The sequence below is a fragment of the Staurois parvus genome, unplaced genomic scaffold (assembly GCF_062004578.1).
Source record: "Staurois parvus isolate SC_StPar_1 unplaced genomic scaffold, SC_StPar_1.0 ptg000149l, whole genome shotgun sequence".
NCBI classification, from domain to species: domain Eukaryota; kingdom Metazoa; phylum Chordata; class Amphibia; order Anura; family Ranidae; genus Staurois; species Staurois parvus.
The window spans coordinates 3,324,600-3,350,795 of record NW_028317945.1 but is presented as its reverse complement, the minus strand read 5'-3'; the positions used below and the strand labels follow the sequence as shown (position 1 = coordinate 3,350,795).

General features: G+C 43.0%; 1 protein-coding gene across 5 annotated transcripts in view; it reads left to right on the top strand.

Annotated features, from left to right (window-relative positions):
* CUNH22orf23 (chromosome unknown C22orf23 homolog) overlaps positions 1–26,196 on the top strand; it is a 79,387-nt gene that overhangs the window by 41,268 nt on the left and 11,923 nt on the right. For 4 of the 5 annotated variants that reach the window (XM_089674249.1, XM_089674248.1, XM_089674247.1 and 1 more), the window contains 2 exons: positions 17,393–17,455; positions 20,667–20,849. In XM_089674249.1, the coding sequence (XP_089530375.1) occupies positions 17,393–17,455; positions 20,667–20,849 (246 nt within the window). The remainder of the gene's footprint in view (positions 1–17,392; positions 17,456–20,666; positions 20,850–26,196) is intronic. The other variant, XM_089674251.1, reaches the window with a different exon arrangement.

The following is a 26,196-nucleotide window of genomic DNA, read 5'->3' as shown; positions in this document are numbered from 1 at the left end:
CGCCGTCATTGGTGACAGGCGCGCCTGGATCCTAGTGCCTGCCTGCCTGCCTGTATGTCTTGTCAGGATTCTATGCATGTGCAGATTTGATTGCCGCGGCGATCTTCCCATTCCCTGACAGCGAGACTTGGACATGAGTAAGGTTTTGAAGGAACGGAAAGTTGGGATGTAATTGGCCGCATAGAGGGTGTGGTAGGATTTGGTATGATGGATCCCCAGATGATCTAAATGGGCAGTGGGCCAGGTGAAGTTATAGTTTTATTTTAGTAAGGTGATTTCTGCCTCGGGAAGAGAGATATTAGGGCCGGTGATTGGTCCTCATTTACTATCAAGCCAGAAATGTTGGAGAAGCATGTGAGGATAGGAAAAGGACAGGCAGTGTGGTCGAGTCAAGGTCAAGAGCAAATCATCTGAAAATGCGCTGACTTTGAATGACTGACTGTTGAGCAACTATAACCCCTTTGATATCAGGGTGGGATCTAGTGAGATGTAATAAGGGCTCCAAGGCCAAAATGAAAAGTATAGGGGATAAAGGACATCCCTGGCATGTTCCCCTATGAATTGGAAAAGGGGAGGATTGTCGACAGAGATAACAAACCGTGCCAGTGGGTCCACAATACAGAGCCCTCAGCCAGAATGCCATTGAATTAATTTTTAATATTCTTTATGTTCAAAGCAAACTCACCCATCCATGTCTCCATGCTTTATTTTGCTAAGAAATCACTTTGAAAAACACACCCTAGCATTTCTGGCTGTGGCCATTTTGCATAAGGACAGATGATTCATGCAGCATTTAGTTCCTGAAATCCATCTGCCCTTAGCTCAGGCATGCAGGCAGGAGGGTGTGCTTAGCTGAAAAAAAAACAAACACTTCCCTCCAAAAGACCTCTGGGATGTATGACATCATTTGCCTAGGCTTGGAAACCAGGAAGTAACTGAAGAAATGTAAAATAAAAAAAAAGGTTTAAAATAAGTAACTATAACATTCCTATCTATTTACTAATGATAGCAGCATAAGGATTAAGCATAGTCATTGATTGAGAGTATGAAGTTCCGCTTAAACCAGAAATTCGAGAAGCAAATGTAGAAAGATGTTATTTAGTAACAGAATACTTCACACATTAAGATATAAATCATAATCCTTGTTAAATCCCTGTGGATGTAACAAAGATAGTTTATTGAGACACCAAATCTCTGTTTGCTTATGGGTAATTTATGTGATTAACCCCTCTCCTGCTCATCGAGATCTCCTCTAAAATCATACATTTCAGGCTGGTATATGAATGTTCATGTTCTGAAAAATGTTTAGACACAGTTAAACCAGTTGTTTGGATTAAACAGAGCATCTATGTTGCACTATCCAGTCTATGATTTTTTTGTGTTGTTTTGCCAACATACAGGCAATTGCATGGGCAGATCAGGACATACAGTAGATGATAAGGCTAGGAGTGTGTGAGGAATCTTCAGTCTGAGTTTCTGAAAATTGTCCTACTCTAGTTAATCTCAGATTGACCAATTTCTTCTAGAAATTCGTGTTGGGGACATTTGAAACTCCTGGATATTTGGATAGGCCGTAGCTCACAGCCACCAATGGTTTTTGGTAATCTTGAAAATGCCTTTTCTATAAGCATGGTATTGAGTTGATAATTGAGTTCTTGTAAATCACTGTTTACTGACTCTCCTAAAGTAGAACTTTACCCATAACAGTTTGATAACAATAAATGTTCTTTAACAAAAGAACATACATTCCACATTAATAATTACACTGCCAAAATTAGTGTGTGCTGTAAATTGCCTCCAGCATTACTCCTGTTTCTTCTTGGTGGAGGCCACCTTTTTTGAAGCCCAGAGCAGTCACTTTCTTATTGGAAGCTCTCTCCCCCCCCCCCCACTTTGGTTTAAAAAAATTTCAATATTTATAATTCCTGTCTTGATTGTATGCCTTGGCTTAGCTAGACCCGAAGGCTGATAGAAGTTTCACAGGCTGCCTATGAGGGAGAAAGAAGAGAATATCAGGGAGATAAGATAACACACTTTCCATGTAAGTCTAGCTTTTTTGTGTCTCTTTGGCAGCAGGGTTTGTCCTGTCACTTCTACTGCTTTTCTTTTCTCTTTCCTAATCTGTGTTCCCTCTGCACAGTCTGTGTCATGACTGTGCTTTCTTTCTCCTTTATCTTAAAGATGTCAGCTGATCGGCCTCTAGTGAATCTGAGTTTAGGTTTATTGCTGAGAATAGAGAGCAACTAAGCATGTGTATTTCTGGATTTTACACAGAATATGCACTTATTTTTAATTTTTTACTTAGCTATACCTGCCAAAGGGGCAGCCTGAAGTGATCTATCAGGATTTAATGTTCTGAATAAAGTTTGTTTAAATCCAATATCCCCTTTCTGTCTGCTAATGTAATTGAAGTTCAGTAGCTATCGAATTTTTGAGATATCCTATTTTTTTTTTTAAGTTCGTTATCCATCTCCTGTAACTGCTCTCTACATTTCAGATCATCCTGACAGTCCTCTTCACCCACCAAAACTGACTCCTCAGAATCAGCCTGAAAACACGTGATGTTGGAAGCTGTCAAACAGTAACAGCTGATTTTAATGAATAGGTTTACATAAAGTTCTGATTAAATCTTACCCTCCCCTATATAAATCACTGTGTCACATTTGAACTACCAATTAAATATTGTTTATGCATGTTTGTGCAAATAGTTGAGCTTGACAAAGAGTGGGGATACTCAAAACATTTGCTTGCTTATTAACATCCTCGTGCAGATACCATTTTGACCTCATCACAGGATGATTAAAAGATTTTATTACTGTCACATAGTTTTAAGTGGAAGGTGATTGGGTTGATCTGAGCAGAAATCTGAAAAGGTCACACAAACTTTTGGCCCAACTTTACCAATGGAACAAGAACCTTCATATTTTTGCTTGATAACCAAACTTTGTTGCCCACCTGAAAGGTAGGAAGTGATCTGCGAAGTCTGTTGGCAGCCTTCTTGTAACATTCCTGAGCCTCCCTCAAAGTCTCAATCAACTTCTGAATTTCCTGCAATGTAGTTTTCAGCAGGAACTGGAATTGAGATAGGGAGATCATGAATAAAAACTGGATGATACCCAGTATTTAGGAAAAAATGGCTTTAGGAGGTGGAGCTGTGCTTTGAATTGTTATAAGCAAACTCTGCTGTGGGAAGATAATCCATCCACTCATCCTGAAGATAACTGAGAAAACATTGTACTGCTCCAAAGTTTGATTGGAGCAGTACAATTTTGGTCTGACCATTAGACTGAGAATGAAAAGCAGAGGACAGATTAATTGTTGCACCTAAAGCTGAGCAAAATCTTTTCCAAAATTTTGAAGTAAACTTTACTCCTCTGTCAGACACCATATCAGGAATTCCATGTAGTTTAAAGACTTCTTGAACCATCAGCTCCGCAGTTTGTTCAGCAGAAGGTACCCCCTTAACCGGTATAAAATGAGCCATCTTAGTGAGATGGTTGACGACTACCATCATTTCTTTTGAGGGAGGTAAATTGAGCACAAAGTCCAAAGAAATAGACCCACAGGGTCTCGCGACATCTTTCTTTTACCCAGGCCACCATAAGGAACGTGATAAAAGTTCTGTCTTAGAAATCCAAAAATGCCCCACAAGTTTAGAGTCATGAACTAACTTGAGGGCTTCACCCTGAGCAGATTCAGGTACATAAAAATAATGTGCATGAGTCCAAAAACTGTTCTTGTATTCAAGGTTCATGTACCTAGGAGCACGACTGAGAAGTGGGTCATTCTCATACCCCTCTCTGAGGAGATTCAAGAATGTCTTAGAACTCCTGTCCCCTAGGAAGTTCATTTGATGTAGGATTGTACATTCAGAGTTGCCTTAGTGGGGAGGCTCAGACAACATCTTTGATAAGGTATCGGCCTTACCATCCCTCAATCCAGATTGATATGAGATAATAAAATTGTACTGGGAAAATAATAGAGACCAACGTGCTTGTCTATAATTCAATCTCTTGGCAGAGCAAATGAATTCATATGATCAATGAGAAACAGTTACAGGATGATAAGCCCCTTCCAGCAGATACCTCTATTCAGAAAAGGTTCCTCCAGAATTTCTAGTGTTAATATGTGGCTACACCCCTTTAGCACCTGATAGATAAATGCATGTACAAGCTATTGGACTTTGAGCACAGGGATCTCTTGTTTCTGTTGCATAGTAGGCCAGTAGCCAGACTTAAACCTTGTAGCTCTCCCCCACTTTGTGTCTGTTTGCCCCAGGATTGCATTGTGTCCACAGTAGCAATAGCATTTGCTTTGGCATAGCAGAGTAGGACTGGCCATAAAGGGATTAGTTTGATGCAGTTGGCCAGTTTAAACATGTATTGTAATATGTGTGAACGAAAAATCCCTATTTTTATTGCAGAGTTTGTTGGAAAGGGTAATTAGTAGTGTGCAGAGGGTTCTTCCAGGATTTCTAGTGTTAATATGTGGCTACACCCCTTTAGCACCTAATAGATAAATGCATGTACAAGCTCTTTGGATTTGACTATCACGTAAAGCAATTAATTTACACGTATTGGGATTTTTTTTTAGCAGAGACATGTAGCAGAATACATTTTGCTCTAAATTTATGACAAAATTTGTTTTTTTAATTTTTTTACTGGACATGTTTAATAGCAAATAGTCCAAAATATAGTTTTTTTTCCTCAAAATTATAGCGCAAAAAATAAAAACCGCAAAGGTGATCACATACCACCAACAGAAAGCTCAATTTGTGGGAAAAAAAGGACATAAATTTCATTTGGATGCAGCGTTGCATGACTGCACAATTGTCACTTAAAATAACGATGCGCCGTCATGCAAAAAATGGCCTGGTCATGAAGGGGGGTAAATTCTGAGGAGGCAAGTGGTTAAGGATTGGCACCTTTGGGGAGCGGGTGCCTGAATTTGACAGGTACCCGCTCCAACTTCCGCTGCGATAGCCTAGGCGATAGGAAGCAGAAGTTGTCCTCCCTCCTTCCCTCCCCGTAGTCTTCTGGGACACGTGACTGGTCCCAGAAGACTACGGGGCCATTCACACACATGCGCAGTGGGCTCCCGGCTGTGACGCAGATACACTAATTGAGCAGATACTGTAGCCATACTACAGGAGATGACTTGAAACGTATCCCATGGGGTCACAGAAAAGAACACATTTGAGTACAGCAAGGAAGACATTGAACCTCTGACAATGTTTTTATGGCTGTTCATGTTCCAGGATCAAAAAGTGAGGTGAAGTCTCCCTCCATTGGTGTCACAGAAACAGGAAGTCTCTCTCCAGAGGTGTCACAGGGACAGGAAGTGAGGGGAGGTCCCCCTCCAATGGGGGTCACAGAGATAGGAAGTGAGGGGAAGTCTCCCTTCAGTGGGATCACAGGGACAGGGCAATGTAACAGGTGGGGGCAGTGTGACAGGAGGAGGGGGCGGTATTACAGGTGGAAGGGGCAGTGTGACAGGAGAGGGGGGAAGAAGTGTGATAGGAGGACACACCATATACTGCTGGGAAAGTGCTGGGCACTGCTGTGGCAGAGAACCAAGAAGCAGCAGCCAAGTCAGGCGGGTGGAGCTAGGATCGGAGCTGGCAGTGGTCGCAACCAATGGCTGCCAGAAACACATGACAGGCTGGATGAGAGGGGCGGCAGATAGAGCAACCTATGCTTTGCATTCTCCTTCCTGCAGCTGAATTCCTGCTTCTCCTCCTCTCCCTCCCACAGGCATTCAGCAGCTGCAGGGAGGAGAGTGCAGAGCATCAATTGCTCTATATGCCGCCTGCCACCCCTCTCATCTAGGTGGGCGTGACTGGAGCAGCCATCAAAGGCCAGCCAATGATTGGACAGTTTAAGAAAGTGGGCAGAGCCCAAAAAAATGTAGCGGCCTGCCCAGTCCCCATTACATTGACTGACACTTGACAGGTACTCCAGTCCCGCCAACCCCCGACATCACCACTTAGTTTTGACAGCTGACTTTCTCCTGGGTCTTGCAAGCCTCACTATCTTCTACAGAACTGTTTTATCTCACTGTGAGAGGAGTAATGAGTCTGTGTGGTCAGTCCTCCTTTGTCCCAGTTGTATCCTCCTGCTCCAGCCAGTGTAGCCTTTCAGAGCGGCCCGGGGGGGGGGCAGGGGCTGTCATTTTTAGAACCCCACCTACATGGGAGTCACAGACCGGTGGTCTCTAAGTCCTGCTGTGCCCACTACAGCAAGCAGGGACGGCAGTACATCCCTGCTTCCTGCTACCTGGAGATAGGGCTTCAGGTGGGAAGGGCCAAGACCGATGGCTGGGGGAATAGGAGGAATAGCAGCCACCGATCTTACAAACAGGAAACCCCTGGGAATTAATGGTCTGATTTGAAAATCTTCAGGCTATATCAGAGCAACTACTGAGTTTACAAGAAGATGGATGACATATTCAGTGAAGGTAGGAAATCAACAACAAAGACATGTGAAGAAGTTTTTGCCTGGAGTTCTGCTTTAAATGAGGGAAGTAAGCACAAGGATGAAGCTGCATCTTTTCTCCGCTTTGCTGAGAAAAGATAGCTCCCACAATAGAATTAGAAACATCCACTTCCACTATAAAAGATAGTTCAGGATCGGGATGTACCAATACTGGTGCAGAAGTGATAAAGAGTCTTTAGCTTTGCAAAGACAGCAGCCTGTGCCTCAGGTGACCACACAAAGGGCACCCTTACTTTGTCAGCTGCACAATTGGAACTATCACCTTAGAGAAGTTTCTTATGAACTTTCTGTAGAAGTTGGCAAACCCAACATATCGTTGTATTTCCTTAACATTTCCAGGATCTGGCAATCTACCACTGCTTTGATCTTCTCAGGTTCCGTGCTCACTCCTTCTGGAGAAATAATATACCCCAAGAACTGGATATGGGTTTGTTCAATCACAGTTTTCCAGTTTGATGTAAAGTCGATTCTTCCTTAATCTTTCAAAGACAGTGCAAACATGCTTGCGGTGCTCTTCCAATGTTGATGAAGTGTTGGAAAGTTGCAGGAGCATTGCAAAGGCCAAAAGGCATAACCAAGGACTCAAAATGCCCATATCTGGTTCTTAAGGCAGTTTTCCATTCGTCTCCATGATTAATGTGGACAAGGTTATAAGCCCCTCGTAAGTCAAACTATAAAGATTTTGGCAGAATAGAGTTTTTCCAAGAAGGGGAGTGGATAACGGTTTTTGACAGTGATTTTATTCATATCTATGTAATCAATGCATGCACGCAAAAGTGGAGTCTTTCTTTTCAACAAAGAACAGGGCTGCTCCTGCAGGAAATGTTGATGTCTAATAAAGCCCTTCTCTAATTTCTCATCAAGCCACTCCCTGAGCACCTTTAATTCAGGTTCTGACAGATTGAAAAGATGGCCAAAAGATATTTCTGCCCCGGGAGAAGCTCAATGGGACAATCATATGGGCAATGATTTTTCTTACCACAGACATTCTGGAACTCATGGTATTGTGGAGGCAAGTTGTCATATGACTGTGTAGTTATCACAGTACTAACCGGTGTTCACTAAAGCACCTGATGGTGGAGATGGATTTTGCTGCGTGTTAACACCAGGTCCCAGTCCTCAGGATCACTCCACCAGGAGATGACTAAGCCAGGGTCCAGTGGTGGATTAACCAGGTAAGGATCAAACAGAAGCCAAAGGTCAGTAGCGAGTAGCCACAGGTTGGAATCAGGCAGAAACATAGTCTAGAAACAAGGCAAGGGTCAATAGTCAATAACGATGTTTGTATATATATAAATATATATATATATACAGTCATGGCCGAAATTGTTGGCACCCTTGATATTTTTCCTGAAAATCAAGTATTTCACACAAAAAAGGTATTGCATTAACACATGTTTTGCTATACACATGTTTATTCCCTTTGTATGTATTGGAACAAATATAAAACAGAGGCAGAAAAGCAAATATGACATAATGTCACACAAAACCCCAAAAATGGGCTGGACAAAAGTATTGGCACCCTTAACTTAATATTTGGTTGCACACCCTTTGGAAAACATAACTGAAATCAGTCGCTTCCTATAACCATCAATAAGCTTCTGACACCTCTCACCCGGAATTTTGGACCACTCTTCCTTTGCAAACAGCTCCAGGTCTCTCTTATTGGAAGGACACCTTTTCCCAACAGCAATTTTAAGATCTCTCCACAGGTGTTCAATGGGATTTAGATCTGGGCTCATTGCTGGCCACTTCAGAACTCTCCAGCGCTTCTTTGCCATCCATTTCTGAGTGCTTTTTGACGTATGTTTGGGGTCATTGTCCTGCTGGAAGACCCAGGATCTTGGACGCAAACCCAGCTTTCTGACACTGGGCCCTACAGTGCGACCCAAAATCCTTTGGTAATCCTCAGATTTCATGATGCCTTGCACACAGTCAAGGCACCCAGTGCCAGAGGCAGCAAAACAACCCCAAAACATCATTGAACCTCCACCATATTTTACCGTAGGTACTGTGTTTTGTTCTTTGTAGGCCTCATTCCGTTTTCGGTAAACAGTAGAATGATGTGCTTTACCGAAAAGCTCTATCTTGGTCTCATCTGTCCACAAGACGTTTTCCCAGAAGGCTTTTGGCTTACTCAAGTACATTTTGGCAAACTGTAGTCTTGCTTTTTTATGTCTCTGTGTCAGCAGTGGGGTCCTCCTGGGTCTCCTGCCATAGCGTTTCATTTCATTTAAATGTCGACGGATAGTTCGCGCTGACACTGATGCTCCCTGAGCCTGCAGGACAGCTTGAATGTCTTTGGAACATGTTTGGGGCTGCTTATCCACCATCCGGACTATTCTGCGTTGCAATCTTTCATCAATTTTCCTCATCCGTCCACGACCAGGGAGATTAGCTACAGTGCCATGGGTTGCAAACTTCTTGATAATGTTGCGCACTGTGGACAAAGGCAAATCTAGTTCTCTGGAGATGGACTTGTAACCTTGAGATTGTTGATATTTTGCCACAATTTTGGTTCTCAGGTCCTCAGACAGTTCTCGTCTCCTCTTTCTGTTGTCCATGCTTAGTGTGGCACAGACAGACACACAATGCAAAGGTTAAGTGAACGTCTCTCCTTTTTATCTGCTTTCAGGTGTGATTTCTATATTGCCCACACCTGTTACTTGCCCCAGGTGAGTTTACAGGAGCATCACATGCTTGTAACATTCTTATTTATCCGCAGTTGTGAAAGGGTGCCAATACTTTTGTCCAGCCCATTTTTGGAGGTTTGTGTGACATTATGTCGAATTTGCTTTCTTTCCTCCCTTTTTTTGTTTTGTCCCAATACACACAAAGGGAATAAACATGTGTATAGCAAAACATGTGTTAATGCAATACGTTTCGTGAGAAATACATGATTTTCAGGAAAAATATCAAGGGTGCCAACAATTTCGGCCATGACTGTATATATATATATATATATATATATATATATATATACCAAGAGTATGGAAATTTTTGAAAAAACTACTTGTCCAGGGACTAAATAGGTGTCTCAATCTACTTGTCCCACATGACAATCTACTTGTCCTGATTAAAAAAAAAACTATTTTCCAAAATCTGAGTTGGTTAGGAATGTCTGGGACTTTTAACCGCCTCCCGCCCGCCATATAGTACAATGACAACCGGGCAAGGCGGTTCTCTCATTCTGGGAGGACGTCATATGACGTCCTCCCATTCTAACTGAGCATGCCGGCTCCGGGAGCGTGCAGCGATCAGCGCTGCGCTGTGTCCATCGGACACAGCGGATCACCGATCAATGGAAAGAGCCAAAGATGTTGGCTCGGTCATGTGATCAGCTGTGTCCAATCACAGCTGATCGCATGTAAATAGGGAAATGCCGGTTATCGGCATTTCTCTCCTCACGAGCCGGTAATCAGCATCCCTCAGAGGGGACATGTACACTGATCATCAGGGCACTGATGATCAGTGTTTCCTGATGATCTGTGTAGCCCCAGCAGTGTCAGTGTACATCAGTGCCAGCTGTCAGTGCTCATCCATACCACCTGCCAGTGCCACATCAATGCCACATTTCAGTGCCCATCTGAGCTGCCTTTTAGTGCCACCCATCAGTGCGACCTATCAGTGCTGCCAATCAGTGCCATCTATCAGTGCCCATCACTGCAGCCTCATTAGCGCACATCAATGAAGATGAAAAATCACTTTTACAAAATTTTTATTCAAAAACTAAGGAAAAAAATTTTTTTTCAAAATTTTCAGTGGTTTTTGGTTTGTTTAAGAAAAAATAAAAAACCCAGAGGTGATTAAATACCACCAAAATAAAGCTCTATCTGTCACAAAAAAATGATAAAAATTTCATATGGGTACAGTGTTGCATGAATGCGCAATTGTCATTCAAATTGCAACAGGGCTGAAAGCTGGAAATTGGCCTGGGCAGGAAGGGGGTATAAGTGCCCTGTAGGCTAGTGGTTAAAATCAAAAGGGGCTCTATGGCGACTTAAACGTTTAATTTTATTTAACATTGCACTGTATGTCTCCTCCTCCCCTCCCTATCTGTCTCCAGCACCGCACCCGGGAACTAGCAGGGAGGGGAGAGACCGTGCAGTGTAATGAGCTGATTGGGTGCTCGTCAGGGAAGAGGAGTGTCGGGCTTATCCTTTATCCTTTTTGATGCCAGAGCCATTTTTGCATTTGTTTCAAACGTTAAAAAATCATTTTAGGCTTAAAGATTGCACAAATACCCTACACATTATATATTTTCTGAAGGCAAAGACCGTAGAGAATAAAATAGTGGTAGTTCCAATTTTTTATATGGCACGATATTATTGCAAATGTCTAGGAGATGCAAAATTTCAGTAAAAAATACACTTAAATTAATTTTAGAGCACAAGAAAGCAATAACTTACCCTATTTTTTTGAAAAATATAACAGATGAGGTTCCACCGAGTAAATAGATATCCAACATGTCAAACCTTAAATTTGCGTGCGCTCATGAAATGGCGACAAACTTCAGTACCCTATATTTTCTATAGTCGATCCTTTTAATGCCCCTTATAGGTCATCAGTATAGTGTTACTGAGATTGTCTCATGCTAGAATTATTGCTCTCATTCTGGCATGCGCGGTGATATGTAAAATATGTATCGCAATGAACATTTTCATGCGTAGGACCCTCGGCGCATGCTTGTACTTTTGTACGTGTCTATATGGGGGGGGGGGGGGGTTTGAGGGGCATTGTTATGTGCTTGGGTACAACTTAAAATTTTTTACTATTAAAACATTTTTTTTTTTTACTTGACTTTTTATTTCCATCAAAAAGTCCCCTATGTGATGATTTTTTTGGTGAACGGTTCTCTTTAATGAGACATCCAGGGTGTAAAAGACCCTACATGTCTCCCCTGTGATCCCCTGACTGTAATGCAGTGCACGTCACACTGCATTCAATTTTTTCCCAGCCTTTCCGATGGCTGGGAATCTGTGAATGGGAACCTGGAAGTGACATCAAACATCACTTCCGGGTCAGGACAAGAAGGGAAGAGGAGCTGACGTGTCCGCTCTCCTCCCTCCCCTCTAGCCGCCGGCGCACACTGAGCCAATCTTGGACCCGCAGGTGGGCAAGTGGAGCCCAGTAGACTTGTTGAGCTGGGAGGGTGGCAGTGTGGGGGTCCGTGGTGGATTGTGCAGCGCCGCCGTCTGAATGCTTTCACCTGACAGGTGAGCCCTGCTGCTTTACCACAGCAGGGCTAAATGTTGTTGAAAAAAGTTACCTGCAGGACCCCGGAACTACATGTCCCAGGCGTCAGGCGATGCAAATTCAACATCCCTGTAAATCCGATCCCCTGCAGATTTTGTTAGTTTGACCACTTACAAAGAAATGAAGGGTCTATAATTTTTATAATAGGTATATTTTAAATGATAGAGAGAATATCAACCTAAAATCCAGAAAAAAAACATGATACAAATGGTATAAATTGAGTTGCAGTTCAGTGAGTAAAATAAGTACCGTATTTGCCGGCGTATAAGACGACCCCCCTACTTTTCCTGCTAAAATGTAGTGTTTGGGCTATACTCGCCGTATAAGACTACCCCTCTTCCAATGCACACCAGTGGGAGGAATAGTGCCCCATCATTGATGTCAGTGGGAGGAATAGTGCCCCATCATTGGCATTAGTGGCAGGAATAGTGCCCTATCATTAGTATCAGTGGAGGAATAGTGCTCCATCATTGGTGTCAGTGGGAGGAACAGTGCCCCATCATTGGTGTCAGTGGGAGGAATAGTGCCCCATCATTGGTATCAGTGGCAGGAATAGTGCCCCATCATTGGTATCAGTGGGGGGAATAGGTGCCCCATCATTGGTATCAGTGGCAGGAATGGTGCCCCATCATTGGTATCAGTGGCAGGAATAGTGCCCCATCATTGATGTCAGTGGGAGGAATGGTGTCCCATCATTGGTGTCAGTGAGGGGTGGAATAGTGCCCCATCATTGGTGTCAGTGGGGGGTGGAATAGTGCCCCATCGTTGGTGTCAGTGGGGGGGGGAATAGTGCCCCATCATTGGTGTCAGTGGGGGGGAGGAATAGTGCCCCATCGTTGGTGTCAGTGGGAGGAATAGTGCCCCATCATTGGTATCAGTGACACCAATGATGGGGCACTATTCCTCCCACTGAGACTTGCTGACCCTGTTCTCGTATGGTGCTGCTGCAGCCAGCATATGTGGTTGCAGCAGCACCTCTACACAGAACACTTACCTGCTGCTCCGGCACTCAATTTTCGCGGGGTCGCTCGGCTCCGCCCCCTCGCCGGTGATTGGCCGCCTGTGTGCCTTTCCTGAGCTACAGTTCTGGTGGCCAATCACCGGTGAGGAGGCGGAGCCGAGCAGCCGCACGAACATCCAGTGGCCGAACTGAAGGAGACGCCGCGCTTCCTGGACCGGATCGTCGTGGGACTGGATCCAGGTAAGAGACATCAGCCCCTGCAAACCCCTGTACTTAATGCCGCAGCCCCCCTAAACATGTGTACCGGCGTATAAGACGACCCCCGACTTTTGAGAAGATTTTCAAGGGTCAAAAAGTCGTCTTATACGCCGGCAAATACGGTATTTGATCCCCTACCAACCAACAATAATTCTGGCTCCCACAGACTGGCTATGTGCTCATGTGGAACACAGATTAGTCCTGTCAATTTAAGAAGGTGCTCCTAATGACAAAACGTTATGAGTATCAAAGACACCTGTCCACAGAATCTCTTTCTTCCATTCAAACCTCACCATTATGGGCAAAACCAAAGAGCTGTCAAAGGATGTCAGGGACCAGATTGTAGACCTGCACAAGGCTGGAATGGGCTACAAGACGAGAAGGAGACAATCGTTGGAGCGATTATTTGCAAATGGAAAAAATACAAAATAACCATCAATCACCCTCCGTCTGGAGCTCCATGCAAGATTTTGCCTCATGGGGTAAGGATGATCATGAGAAAAGTGAAGGATCAGCCCAGAACTACATGGGAGGAGTTTGTGAATGATCTCAAGGTAGTTGGGATAACAGTCACCAAACGAACCATTGATAACACAGTATGCCGCCATGGATTGAAATCCTGCAGCGCCTGCATGCTGAAGTTTGCCAATGAACATTTAAATGATTCACAGAAGGATTAGGAGAAAGTGCTGTGGTCAGATGAGACCAAAATTGATCTCCTTGGCATTAACTCAACTTGCTGTGTTTTATGGAAGAAAAATGCTGACTATGACCCTAAGAACACGATCCCTACAGTCAAGCACGGAGGTAGAAACATTATGCTTTGGGGCTGTTTCTCTGCTAAAGGTACAGGTCGACTTTGCCGTTTTGAGGGGCCAGTCGACGGGGCCATGTATTGTAAAAGTCTTGTAGAAAATATACGGGGGGGAGCTAAAACGTCGAGTTGGCAAGCGGCAGCCAAGAAACCTTAAGGAATTAGAGAAGATCTGTAAAGAAGAGTGGACCAAAATCCATCCTGAGATGTGTGCAAACCTTGCCAACAAGGGTTTCTCCACCAAGTACCAAGTTATGTTTTGCTTGGGGATCAAATACTTATTTTACTCACTGAACTGCAACTCAATTTAAAAATTTATATCATGTTTTTTCTGGATTTTTGGTTAATATTCTGTCTCTATCATTTAAAATACACTAATGCTAAAACATTATAGACCCTTCGCTTCTTTGTGAGTGGGCAAACTTACAAAATTTACAGGGAATCAAATAAATACACACGCACGCACGCACGCACGCACGCACACACACACACACACACACACACACTATATTGCCAAAAGTATTGGAACACCCCTCCAGATCATTGGATTCAGGTGTTCCAATCACCTCCATGGCCACAGGTGTATAAAATCAAGCACCTAGGCATGCAGACTGCTTCTACAAACATTTGTGAAAGAATGGGTCGCTCTCAGGAGCTCAGTGAATTCAAGCATAGTACCGTGATAGGTTTGCTACCTGTGCAATAAGTCAATCTGTGATATTTGCTTGCTACTAAATATTTCATGGTCAAATGTTAGTGGTATTATAACAAAGTGGAAGCAACTAGGAACAACAGCATGCAACAGGAAAAAATTACAGAGCGGGGTCAGCGCATGCTGAAGCACACAGTGCGCAGAAGTCGCCAACTGTCTGCAGCTAAATGTTTAGCTAAAGACCTCCAAACTTTGTGTGATCTTCAGATTAGCACAACAGTGCATAATAGAGAGCTTCATGGAATGGGTTTCCATGGCCGAGCAGCTGCAAGCTGAGGTAAGCTGCATCCAAGCCTTACCTCAATAAGTACAATGCAAAGCATCGGATGCAGTGGTGTAAAGCACGTCGCCACTAGACTGTAGAGCAGTGGAAACGTGTTCTTTGGAGTGACGAATCACGTTTATGTCTTGCAATCGGATGAACAATTCTGGGTTTGGAAGCTGCCAGGAGAACGGTACTTGCCTAACTGCATTGTGCCAAATGTAAAGTTTGATGGAGTGGGGATTGTGGTGTGGGGTTGTTTTTCTGGGGTTGGTCTTGGCCCATTAGCTCCAATGAAGAGAACTCTTAAGGCGCCAACATACCAAAGCATTTTGGACAATTTCATATTTAGCAAAAAGCAGCACACATTACACATTAACACCTTCCCAGCCAGTGTCATTAGTACAATAACAGTGTATAGTATTATCACTGATCACTGTATTAATGTCACTGGTGGTGTCAGTGGCAGTTAGTTCCCACCCAGTGTCAGTTAGTGTCAGATTGCCTTCCGCACTATCACAGTCCCACTATAAGTCTCTGATCACTGCCATTATTAGTGTAAAAAAATCCAGTATATATACCATTGTTTGTAGATGCTATAGAAGCTCTATTTTTGTGAAAAAATTATATATATGTTGTTAGGGTACAGCGCTGCATAACCGCGCAATTATCAGTTAAAGTAGTGCAGTGCTAAGTATAAAAGAAACTGGCCTGGTCACGAAGGGGGTAAAACCTTCCGGAGCTGAAGTAGTTAAAATTCAACCCATCTTGGATATGTAGTTTAGATGACTGGCTGGATAAAACTACAAATCCTTTAGCAGGCAAAACAGTAAACATGTTTGTATTTAAATGTGCATACTGGGCATGAACATTTTAATTTAAATATATTCCTCATGAGCCACATATATACAGTCAGGTCCATAAATATTGGGACATCGACACAATTCTAACATTTTTGGCTCTATACACCACCACAATGGATTTGAAATGAAACGAACAAGATGTGCTTTAATCTGCAGACTGTCAGCTGTAATTTGAGGGTATTTACATCCAAATCAGGTGAACAGTGTAGGAATTACAACAGTTTGTATATGTGCCTCCCACTTGTTAAGGGACTAAACGTAATGGGACAGAATAATAATCATAAATCAAACTTTCACTTTTTAATACTTGGTTGCAAATCCTTTGCAGTCAATTACAGCCTGAAGTCTGGACAGCATAGACATCACCAGATACTGGGTTTCATCCCTGGTGATGCTCTGCCAGGCCTCTACTGCAACTGTCTTCAGTTCCTGCTTGTTCTTGGGGAATTTTCCCTTCAATTTTGTCTTCAGCAAGTGAAATGCAAGCTCAATCAGATTCAGGTCAGATGATTGACTTGGCCATTGCATAACATTCCACTTCTTTCCCTTAAAAAACTCTTTGGTTGCTTTTGCAGTATGCTTTGGGTCATTGTACATCTGCACTGTGAAGTGGCGTCCAATGAGTTCTGAAGCATTTGGCTGAATATGAGCAGATAATATTCCCGAAACACTTCAGAATTCATCCTTCTGCTTTTGTCAGCAGTCACATCATCAATAAATACAAGAGAACCAGTTCCATTGGCAGCCATACATGCCCACGCCATGACACTACCACTACCATGCTTCACTGATGAGGTGGTATGCTTAGGATCATGAGCAGTTCCTTTCCTTCTCCATACTCTTCTCTTCCCATCACTCTGGTACAAGTTGATCTTGGTCTCATCTGTCCATAGGATGTTGTTCCAGAACTGTGAAGGCTTTTTTAGATGTTGTTTGGCAAACTCTAATCTGGCCTTCCCGTTTTTGAGGCTCACCAATGGTTTACATCTTGTGGTGAACCCTCTGTATTCACTCTGGTGAAATCGTCTCTTGATTGTTGACTTTGACACACATACACCTACCTCCTGGAGAGTGTTCTTGATCTGGCCAACTGTTGTGAAGGGTGTTTTCTTCACTAGGGAAAGAATTCTTCAGTCATCCACCACAGTTGTTTTCCGTGGTCTTCCGGGTCTTTTGGTGTTGCTGAGCTCACTGGTGCGTTCTTTCTTTTTAAGAATGTTCCAAACAGTTCTTTTGGCCACGCCTAATGTTTTTGCTATCTCGCTGATGGGTTTGTTTTGTTTTTTCAGCCTAATGATGGCTTGCTTCACTGATAGTGACAGCTCTTTGGATCTCATCTTGAGAGTTGACAGCAAAAGATTCCAAATGCAAATTGCACACTTCCTACACCGTTCACCTGATTTGGATGTAAATACCCTCAAATTAAAGCTGGCAGTCTGCAGTGAAAGCACATATTGTTTGTTTCATTTTAAAGCCATTGTGGTGGTGTATAGAGCCAAAAATGTTAGAATTGTGTCGATGTCCCAATATTTATAGACCTGACTGTAAATCTACTATGTGTGCACCAAATGTCCTAGGAACCCATATATTACCTTATAAAAGTAGTGGTGACATCATAGCTGTCCTGCACTCAGCCTGTACAGAGAGCTGCCAGATTTGCTCCACAGGCTCTGCTTCCTGATTGGAAATACTGCACAAAGGTTGCATTTTACTTTATTTTCCTACAATGCACTTCTGTAGTTTTGCTGATTTTTTTTTTCTTTTTTATGCAGTGATGATGCAGGAATCCAAACTGACAAACTTCCAGCAACGTCAGATAAGAGAGCGTTTACAGAGTAAGAGTTCTCTAAATTCTTCCTGCATTTCTGGTTAGGGGTATATTTAGAAAGCTTTGAATGTGACATTCATCAAACATTCACTGCATGTGTATCTTCCTGGGGTATGTGCTTTAAATTACAGTGATTGATTCACCACCACAGAATGTTTGGTTAGTGTCAAATGCAATGCTTTAGAAAAATGCCCCTATAAGTCTTTCTTTTATTATGGTAAATTTATATTGCATGGATTACCCTCTCGGCAACAACACTGCCAAACATTCCTCTTCTGAATTCCACTGAGAAACCAACACTCCAGAAACGTCAATCTCTTTGGTCACCCAGTGCACTCAGTGGTTCCTTGTGTTATACATTAGCAACACTACCAGAATTGCTGCATTGTATTGCCGTACCTGAAGTGTTGGAATCTGGGCACATGCAAGTGAAAGAAAAAATGACACTGTCTGGAGGCATGGAGGAGCTCAGATATGAGGAAAGATTAGATAAACTGAATATTTGGAGATTAAGTGGGGGTATGATCAACAAGTATAAATACATAGGTGGTCTATATAGTGAACTTGGTGTAGAGTTATTCACTTTCAGGTCATTCCAAAAGACAAGGGGGCATGCTTTATGTCTGGAGGAAAAGAGATTTAACCTCCACATACAGAACAGCTTCTTCACACTAAGGGCCCAATTCACACCAGATGCAGTGGGACTGCATTGGGTGGCTATTCCTGCATGACATGCAGACACACTCGGGTGCCGTGGCATCCTGGTTGGATAATTGCTCTGCACATTACTGTTAGCAGTCACTCTTCTGGTCTCAGCCCTGTATAGTATCCATGATCGAATCTCTCTTCAGAGGCATTTGACAGGTGGCAAGGTGGTGATATGTTGCCCCCTCACCATCTGTTTTAAAACCCTAAATGTAGTTGGTGGAGGGGGGGGTGGCGGCGGTTGCAGTGTGGTCCCATTCACTTGAATGAGTTGCGTTTGGGGTTGGTAATGCAACAGGGAGTAGAATCACCACAGCCGCAAAGCATCACAGCTACAGCATGTGTACACCCCTGGTGGCTGGCTGCTGCCTCTGCAGCTAAAGGTAAAATAGTTGGGGGGTAAAAAGTTAACTCAACCACATTTTTTCACTGTCCCACAGCTTCAAGTGTGAACAAGCTCTTACATTAGGGTTTCTTGAGACTGAAAGGGCACCATGACTGAAACAAGATTGAGAAACGTTGATCTAGAACATAGGCTAATGTACACCTATATAGATGGAATAATGTTTTAATATTAAAACACATTCTAAAATGTGCATAGATGTAAATGTGCTCTGGATTGCAGTTTGCGCTACACATTTGCACTTTATTTCTACAGTGTACACTGCATGTTGTGCTGCACCCATCCAGTGTGCTCTGCACGTTCCACTGCACCCATCCAGTGCATGCTGCAGATCACATTGTACCCAATACATGTCACACTGCACCCATCCAGTGCACACTTCACTCTGCACTTGTCCAGTGTGTACTGCACGTAACACTATGCCTGTCCCATCCAGTGCGCACTGTATGTCACACTTCACCCTTTTAATGGTGCTGCTTGTCACAATGCTCCTATCCAGTTTGCACTGCAGGCCCTAGAAGGTGCTCTACACCTCACACTGCACCCATCCAATGCGTGCTACAGCTCACACTGCACCAATCCAGTACACACTGCCCATCACACTGCACGCTCTAGAAGGTGCCCTACACCTCACACATCCAGTGCGCACTACAGCTAACACTGCACCAATCCAGTGAACACTGCACCCATCCAGTGCGCACTGCCCAATCTTCCTGCACACATCCAGTGCTCACCACATGTCAAACTGCACCCATCTAGTGCAAACCCCACGTCACACTGCTTCCATCCAGCATGCAACGCATATCACACTGCATCCATTCAGTGCGCATGTAACACTGCACTCATTCATTGCGCACTGGATGGGCGCACTGCGATAATGCAGTGCACACTGCATGACACACTGCACCCATCCAGCAAGCACTGCACATCACACTACACCCATCCAGTGCACATGGCACAATGTTTAAAAGAGTCAGAAGTATGATTAACCGTGCTTGTGTTGTCCTCTTTGCATTTTCCTGACAAAAGTACTGTAATTCTAAATGTGTGTGTGTATGGGGGGGGGGGGGGCTCACAGGAGCACTCTTCTTGTGCTGCTCGCACATGTATTGTCTGTTTACCTGCTGGGAGCGGCAGTGATGTGAGAAAAAGGCCCCACTTCCAATTGTTCATAGAGCATAGGACAGGACTTTCATAACATATAATAAGTTAAAATCATTATTGAAGGCCTCGTTCTGACACTGCTGTTACCCTCAGCTGGTAAACAGACAGGGTATGTGTGAGCAGCACAGGGACAAAACTTCTGTGAGAGTGCCTGTGCTGTTAGACACTAAACTCACAACCCCATTTTTGGTAGAAAATTGATTGGTTTAGTTTGGAATGAGCTGTCACATACTGGAACTCTACAGCTCCTAAAAAGATTGGCCAAAGTGCTAGATGTAGTTTGTACCTAGGGGAAAGGAGCATCAAATCATAAATGAAGAGATACTTCTTCTTTAAAATGGAACTGCATTGCATCTGAGCACCACAAACCAAAAATACTATTTAATTTGTTGGTAATATTCAAAGCAAACACACCCATCCATTCATGTCTGCATGCTTTATTTTGCAAAGAAATCACTTTGACTTCACCCGCTAGCATTTCTGGCAGTGACCATCTTGAATAAGGGCAGATGATTCATGTAGCATTTACTTCCTGGAATCTACCTGCCCATAACTCAGGCACTGGCTGAGCTGAGAACCCTCCCTTCTCTCCTGAAGACTGCTGGGATGTATGACATCATTGTTCTAGGCACAAAAACCAGGGAGTAACTGAACAAACGTATAAATAAGTTTAAAACAAGTAAATATGATATACTTTCCTATCCACTTACTGATGCTAGCAGCATAAGGAAATAAAAAGATTGAATGAGGACTGAGAGAGTGAAGTTCCACTTTAGGCAGCTTACTTTGTAACAGTGTTATTTTGTGATACGATCTGTGGCATTTCCTGTTTCTTACCAACAATAATTATATTGTTGGTAAGAAACATGTATATATATTTTAATGTCAAGCTAAACCAATTTATGATTTTTATCTGCCAAATCATCTTCATATTTCATTTTAATAGATGGGGATACACTGCCAGTTCTATGTCATCCCAGCTCCAGCCTTGCCCAACATAAACCTCCAACCTCTGAATCTACACCAAAGAAAAAAACCATTACAAATGCCAGATCAGGCTTACGCCCTGCAGAGAAATGCAGAGCAGGAGATGCTTACAGCAGAGAGAAATTTCAACCCCGACCAACCCGTAAGTGCTGACACACACAATGTTATCTATTACCTGGAGTACTCTATATCTGCTGTTTTCAAGATAAGTTGTTATATAACATTTGGTCAACTGACAAGATTGTTTTTTGCACCATTGAAAAACTGACCCTCAGGAAGCCATCATAATTATAATTAGAGTGAGACTGTTTGAAACTTCAGTGTAATAATCTCTGATATTATTCAAGGCTATAGCTGGGTACACTCTCAGTTTTTAGATTTCTGCATCCACACAAGAGATATGGATACAGGAATCTAACAAATTGGTCTTCTGTTGAACTGGGAGGGCTACACACAGATTGAAATTCGGCCAATACCCGCTGAACCAGCTAAATTTCAATCTGTTTGTATCCACTTTTTTTTTTTCAACAAACTGGAATTTTTTTATTAACATCAAGCTTACAGTACAACATAAACACAGAGAACGACATGGTACAATGCCAAAAATAATCATCGGACAAAATAAACAAGTGTGTACCCAACTTTAGATGATGTCATCTCCTATCGCCTCTGATGTCTACTACCTCTAGAGGGATTGTAAATGAAAAGGGAAATTAAGGTATATCTAAAGCAAAAACAATATCTTTAGATAGAGTGCAGAAGAGTTAAAACCTCTCAATTTTTCTTCTGCAATGTCTGCACCATTGGAGAGATTATTATTATTGTACAGGATTTATATAGCGCCAACAGTTTGTACAGCACTTTACGATATAAGGGAGACAGTACAGTTACAATACAATAAAATACAATAAAAAACAAGAGGATTAAGAGGGCCCTGCTCATAAGAGCTTACAATCTAATAGGGTGGGGCAAGTGGTACAAAGGGTTATAGTTATGAGGGATGAGCTGATGAAAGTGATAAATGTCCAGCTGGAGATGTGATAGACTTCCCTGAGGAGATGATTTTTCAGGAATTGCCTAAAGACATCAAGGAGTAGGGGATAGCCGGACAGATTGCGGTAGAGCGAGTGTTGATAGATCACCAGCTTCAAGAGGGCGGAGCCCGAGTATGGCGGCGCAGGAGAGCTCGCTGTGAGTGCTCTTCAGCAACCTCCATAGAACCACCCCGAGAACCCACATGTAACGGTGCGTGGAGCCCTACCTGGGTTAGCTGAGCCTTGGCTGTGAGATGCTGGAGCTGGGAGAGGGGCAGAAGAGGAAGCGGGCCCTGATCCCCAGGAGACAATCCCTCAGCAATCCAAGAGATGGTGGTGGGGTTGCCGAGGTGATGGAGTGACGTGGCGTGACCACGTGGTCAGCCGCAAAGGAGCATTGGGAAGGGGAGAAGCTGGCCGGCACTCACAGAGGAGAGGGAGATGCCGGTCTAATCCCTAACCTGCTGGGCAGCAGAGGCAGCGGTCGGACGTCCATCGGCAGACAGCAGGGGACTGCAGGGACCCTGAAGGAATCCCCTTGGGACACATTCCGGGAGAGAGAGGCGGACAGCCATGGTCTGGGGCCAGCTCACAGGAGAAATTCATGAAGGAGGGTGGGTGAAGACGGCCCAGGTCAATAGCAAAATGTAAAAGTATGGTGTCTTGGACTGTGGGATGTATATTTATAAATCCTGTAAAGGAGAGCAGGGGGATTCCCAGGGGGATTTAAGACTTTGGAAAAAGATAAGAGGTTACTGGCTCTGGAAGAGAGGAGGAAAGGAAGGCACCCTAATATATATCCTAAAGTCTCCCTCTAGGTTGATTAAAGAGAAACAGCTACACAGAAGAGATGAAGATTAAGGGCGCTAAAGGAAGCAGACTTAAAGGGTCCCAGACGGGTACGATTAAAAAATATACGTCCCAGGGGAATGTGACTCCAGAAAGGTCCCAAGGTGGAAGTGAAAAAGGGGAAATGGAAATTAGCCTGGAAAACAGCCCTAGATTATCGTTGGGCCTGACTAGTAGTAGCCAACAAATGTCAGAAAACATAGAAAGGAAGGGCCTGGAAAATGATTTACAAGTACCGAATAAAAGAGAAATGGCAGAAATGTTCAAAAACCTGGAAAAAGCCTTAAAGCAAGAAATGACAACCATACGACAGGATTTGGGGCATTTGTTACTGAGAGTGGAAGAAACGGAGGGAAAAGTTAAAAACCATACCCAAAATATCTTAGATTTAGAAAAAAGGACTGCTACTATTGGGAACACTCAGAAAAAATTGCTGTATAAGATGGAAGTACAAGAAAACAGGGATAGGAGAAGCAACCTTAGGATACAAGGAATCCCAGAAATCTTTAAAGGAGGAGAATTGAGAGAAACAGTTTGTAAAATGTTTAACTCCATTCTGGATAGACCTGAAACAGAGTTAGTTACGTTGGAGGGTTTCTATAGATCAGGAAAGTTTCACCAAGGAAAGGAGAAGGAATAACCAAGAGATACAATTGCTCAACTGCACAAGCATGGGGATAAGGAGGAGATTTGGAGAAGGATCAAAGGAAAAACAATCATTAAGTATTGAGAAATGAACATTCAGATCTTTGCGGACTTATCGCCTGAGACTTTGTGGAGAAGGAGATCTTTGAAACCCCTGCTAGAGCAGATGAGACAACGGAATGTACACTATAGATGGGGTAACCCAGCGTGTTTAATCGGATGGAAGAATGGTGTTACAGCGTATCTAAGATTTCCAGAGGACCTGAGAGACTTCTGTAATAGACTGGAATTACATAGAACAGTTATTAGTGGGTGGAAAGAAGAGGGAGAAATGGATGTTAGGGGAAAGGATGTTTGTCAGACTGTTAGAACGGGGAAATGAGGAGGAGTAGAGAGGTGTGGGGTTTTTTTTTTTTTCTTCTTCTTCCTCACGCACCGTGAAAAATAAAGTTAATAGAAATAAACAGATAGATGGAGGGTAATTGGGGTGGTTGGAGGGAGGGAGTGCCTTTCATGTGTGGAGTTTAGCCCTAAGGTTCAATCAGGGTGGGTATAGACCCACAAATGATTAATAGGCAAATTAGAGGCCAAAAATGGGAGGGGTAGTGGGGGGGTGGGTAATGGGAGGGGAGGGGAGGGGTGTGGGATGGAAGGGGAGTAACAGGGGAGGGTGGGTGGGAGGTAATGGAGAGGGGGTATTAACGTTAACACTCTGCGTAAGGAAGGGAAGTACAAGGGAATTGAGGGTGGAAAAGAGGAAATTGAGGAGAAAAAAAGAGATACAAGAAGTATGGAAGATCTACGGTTTATAACATATAATGTAAATGGGTTGAATTGTCCTGGGAAAAGATTTAAGCTATTCAAGGAGTTGCAACATAGAGAAGCTTCGGTGGTCTTTTTACAGGAGACACATCTTGAGATTAAGTCAAATATTAAGTTGAATTCTAGAAACTATCCAACATGGTTTTATGCAGATTCCCCAATTAATAGAGCTAAGGGAGTAGCAATAGGGTTTGCAAAAACATAAGGCTTGAGTTGGAGGAAAGAGAAATAGATCCTGAGGGGAGATTTTTGTTTTTGAGAGGTAGGTTGCAGGAAATGGAATGTACAATTGCGAATATTTATTGCCCAAATAAGAGACCGGAGTTATATTTGAAAGGTGTTTTGAGAAAATTGATGGCCTTCAAAAAGGGGCGCTTGATAGTGGCAGGGGACTTGAATTTCTGTATGGATCCACAAATGGATACAACCTCTTCTGTGCAGCGAGAGGGAGGTAGGTCTCTGAGAACTTTAAAGAAGGTGATGCATGAGTGCCAACTGGTGGATATTGGAGAATAATACATGGAAAAGAGAGAGAGAGACTATACCTTTTTCTCTAACGCACACGAGATGTACTTGAGACTGGACTATATATTGGTGGACCATCAACTTATTGAGAGAGTGGCTAAAGTACAGATAGAGGCAATGTCTCTCTCAGACCATTCCCCTGTTACATTGAAATTAGGGTGGGGGAGGTAGGTGACAGGTGGTATAGGATGGAAGTTGAATGAATCAGGAGATTGATCAGAAGATTAGGGAAGAGATTGAAAGATTTTTTCAGGAGAATGAGACAGGGGAAGTGTCGGTGGCTACAGTATGGGAGTCCCACAAGGCCTACATAAGAGGTATATTGATTGCGTCCGGGGCAAAAAAGAAAAGGGAAAGAAGAGAGAAACTTACTGGGCTGTTAAAAGAAATATTTGACCTGGAGCAGATACATAAAAATAGAATAACAAAAGAGACAAGACAGAAGGTAACAAAAAAGAAAGAAGAACTAGAGATGCTGATGGAAGAGGAGAGGAGAAGAGTTTTTAATAAAGTGGCAAGTGAGAGGTATAGATGGGGAGATAGACCAGGAAAATATTTGATGAGAGTCTTGAGGAAAAAGAAAAACAGGAATTATAGAAAAAATAAGAAACCCCAAGGGAGAAATGGTTTATTCTACTAATGAGATCGCCAAGGTGTTTAAGGAATATTATAGCAAGCTGTATAATATTACTTCCCGGGATTCAGTAAATAAAAGTGGAAATGCGAGTAGAGAAAAAAGAAGGATATATCTAAAAAACGCTGGACTATCGAAGTTAAGTGAAGATCAACTGAATTCCCTTGATTTAGAAATTACGCAGGAGGAAATAAAAATAGCATTAAAAAGTACCATGATGGGGAAAAGCCCAGGCCCAGATGGTTATACTGTGAGGTACTATAAAAAATATAGTGAATTGTTAATACTGAAATTGAAGAAATATATGAACGCCCTAGGTGGGGAGATGGGAGATGAGGCGAGAATCTTTACAGGCCCATGTGGTGCTTATTCAAAAGGAAGGGAAGGATGCTTCTCAGTGCTCTAGCTATAGACCAATCTCACTTTTGAACATAGACACTAAGTTATATGCAAAGGTTTTGGCAAATAGGTTGAAAGATTTAATGCCAAAATGGATCCGGGGGGACCAGGTGGGATTTGTACCAGGGAGGAAGGGTAGAGACAATGGGTTGAGAACTTTGTTGCTTATCCAGAAAGCTAGGAAGGGGAAAACTCCGGCGGTGGTGCTTTCAATCGCTGAAAAGGCATTCGATAGAGTAGATTGGAGCTTTATGATGGACACTCTGGAGACTCTAGGATTGGGAGTTAGAATGAGAGAGTAGATAGGAAAATTGTATAGAGAGCACTCCGCGGTTATTTTGGTTAACAGAGAGAGGTCGGAACCTATTGGGATGTCAAATGGAACAAGACAGGGATGCCCACTGTCCCCATTGTTGTATGTATTGTCATTGGAACCTTTACTGGCAACAATTAGGAAAAATATGGACATAAAAGGAATACAGATAGGGGGAATTGAACATAAAGTGGCAGCCTTTGCGGACGACCTGTTGTTCTATGTGGCAAATCCTAGGATAACACTCCCAAATTTAATGAAGAGCTTA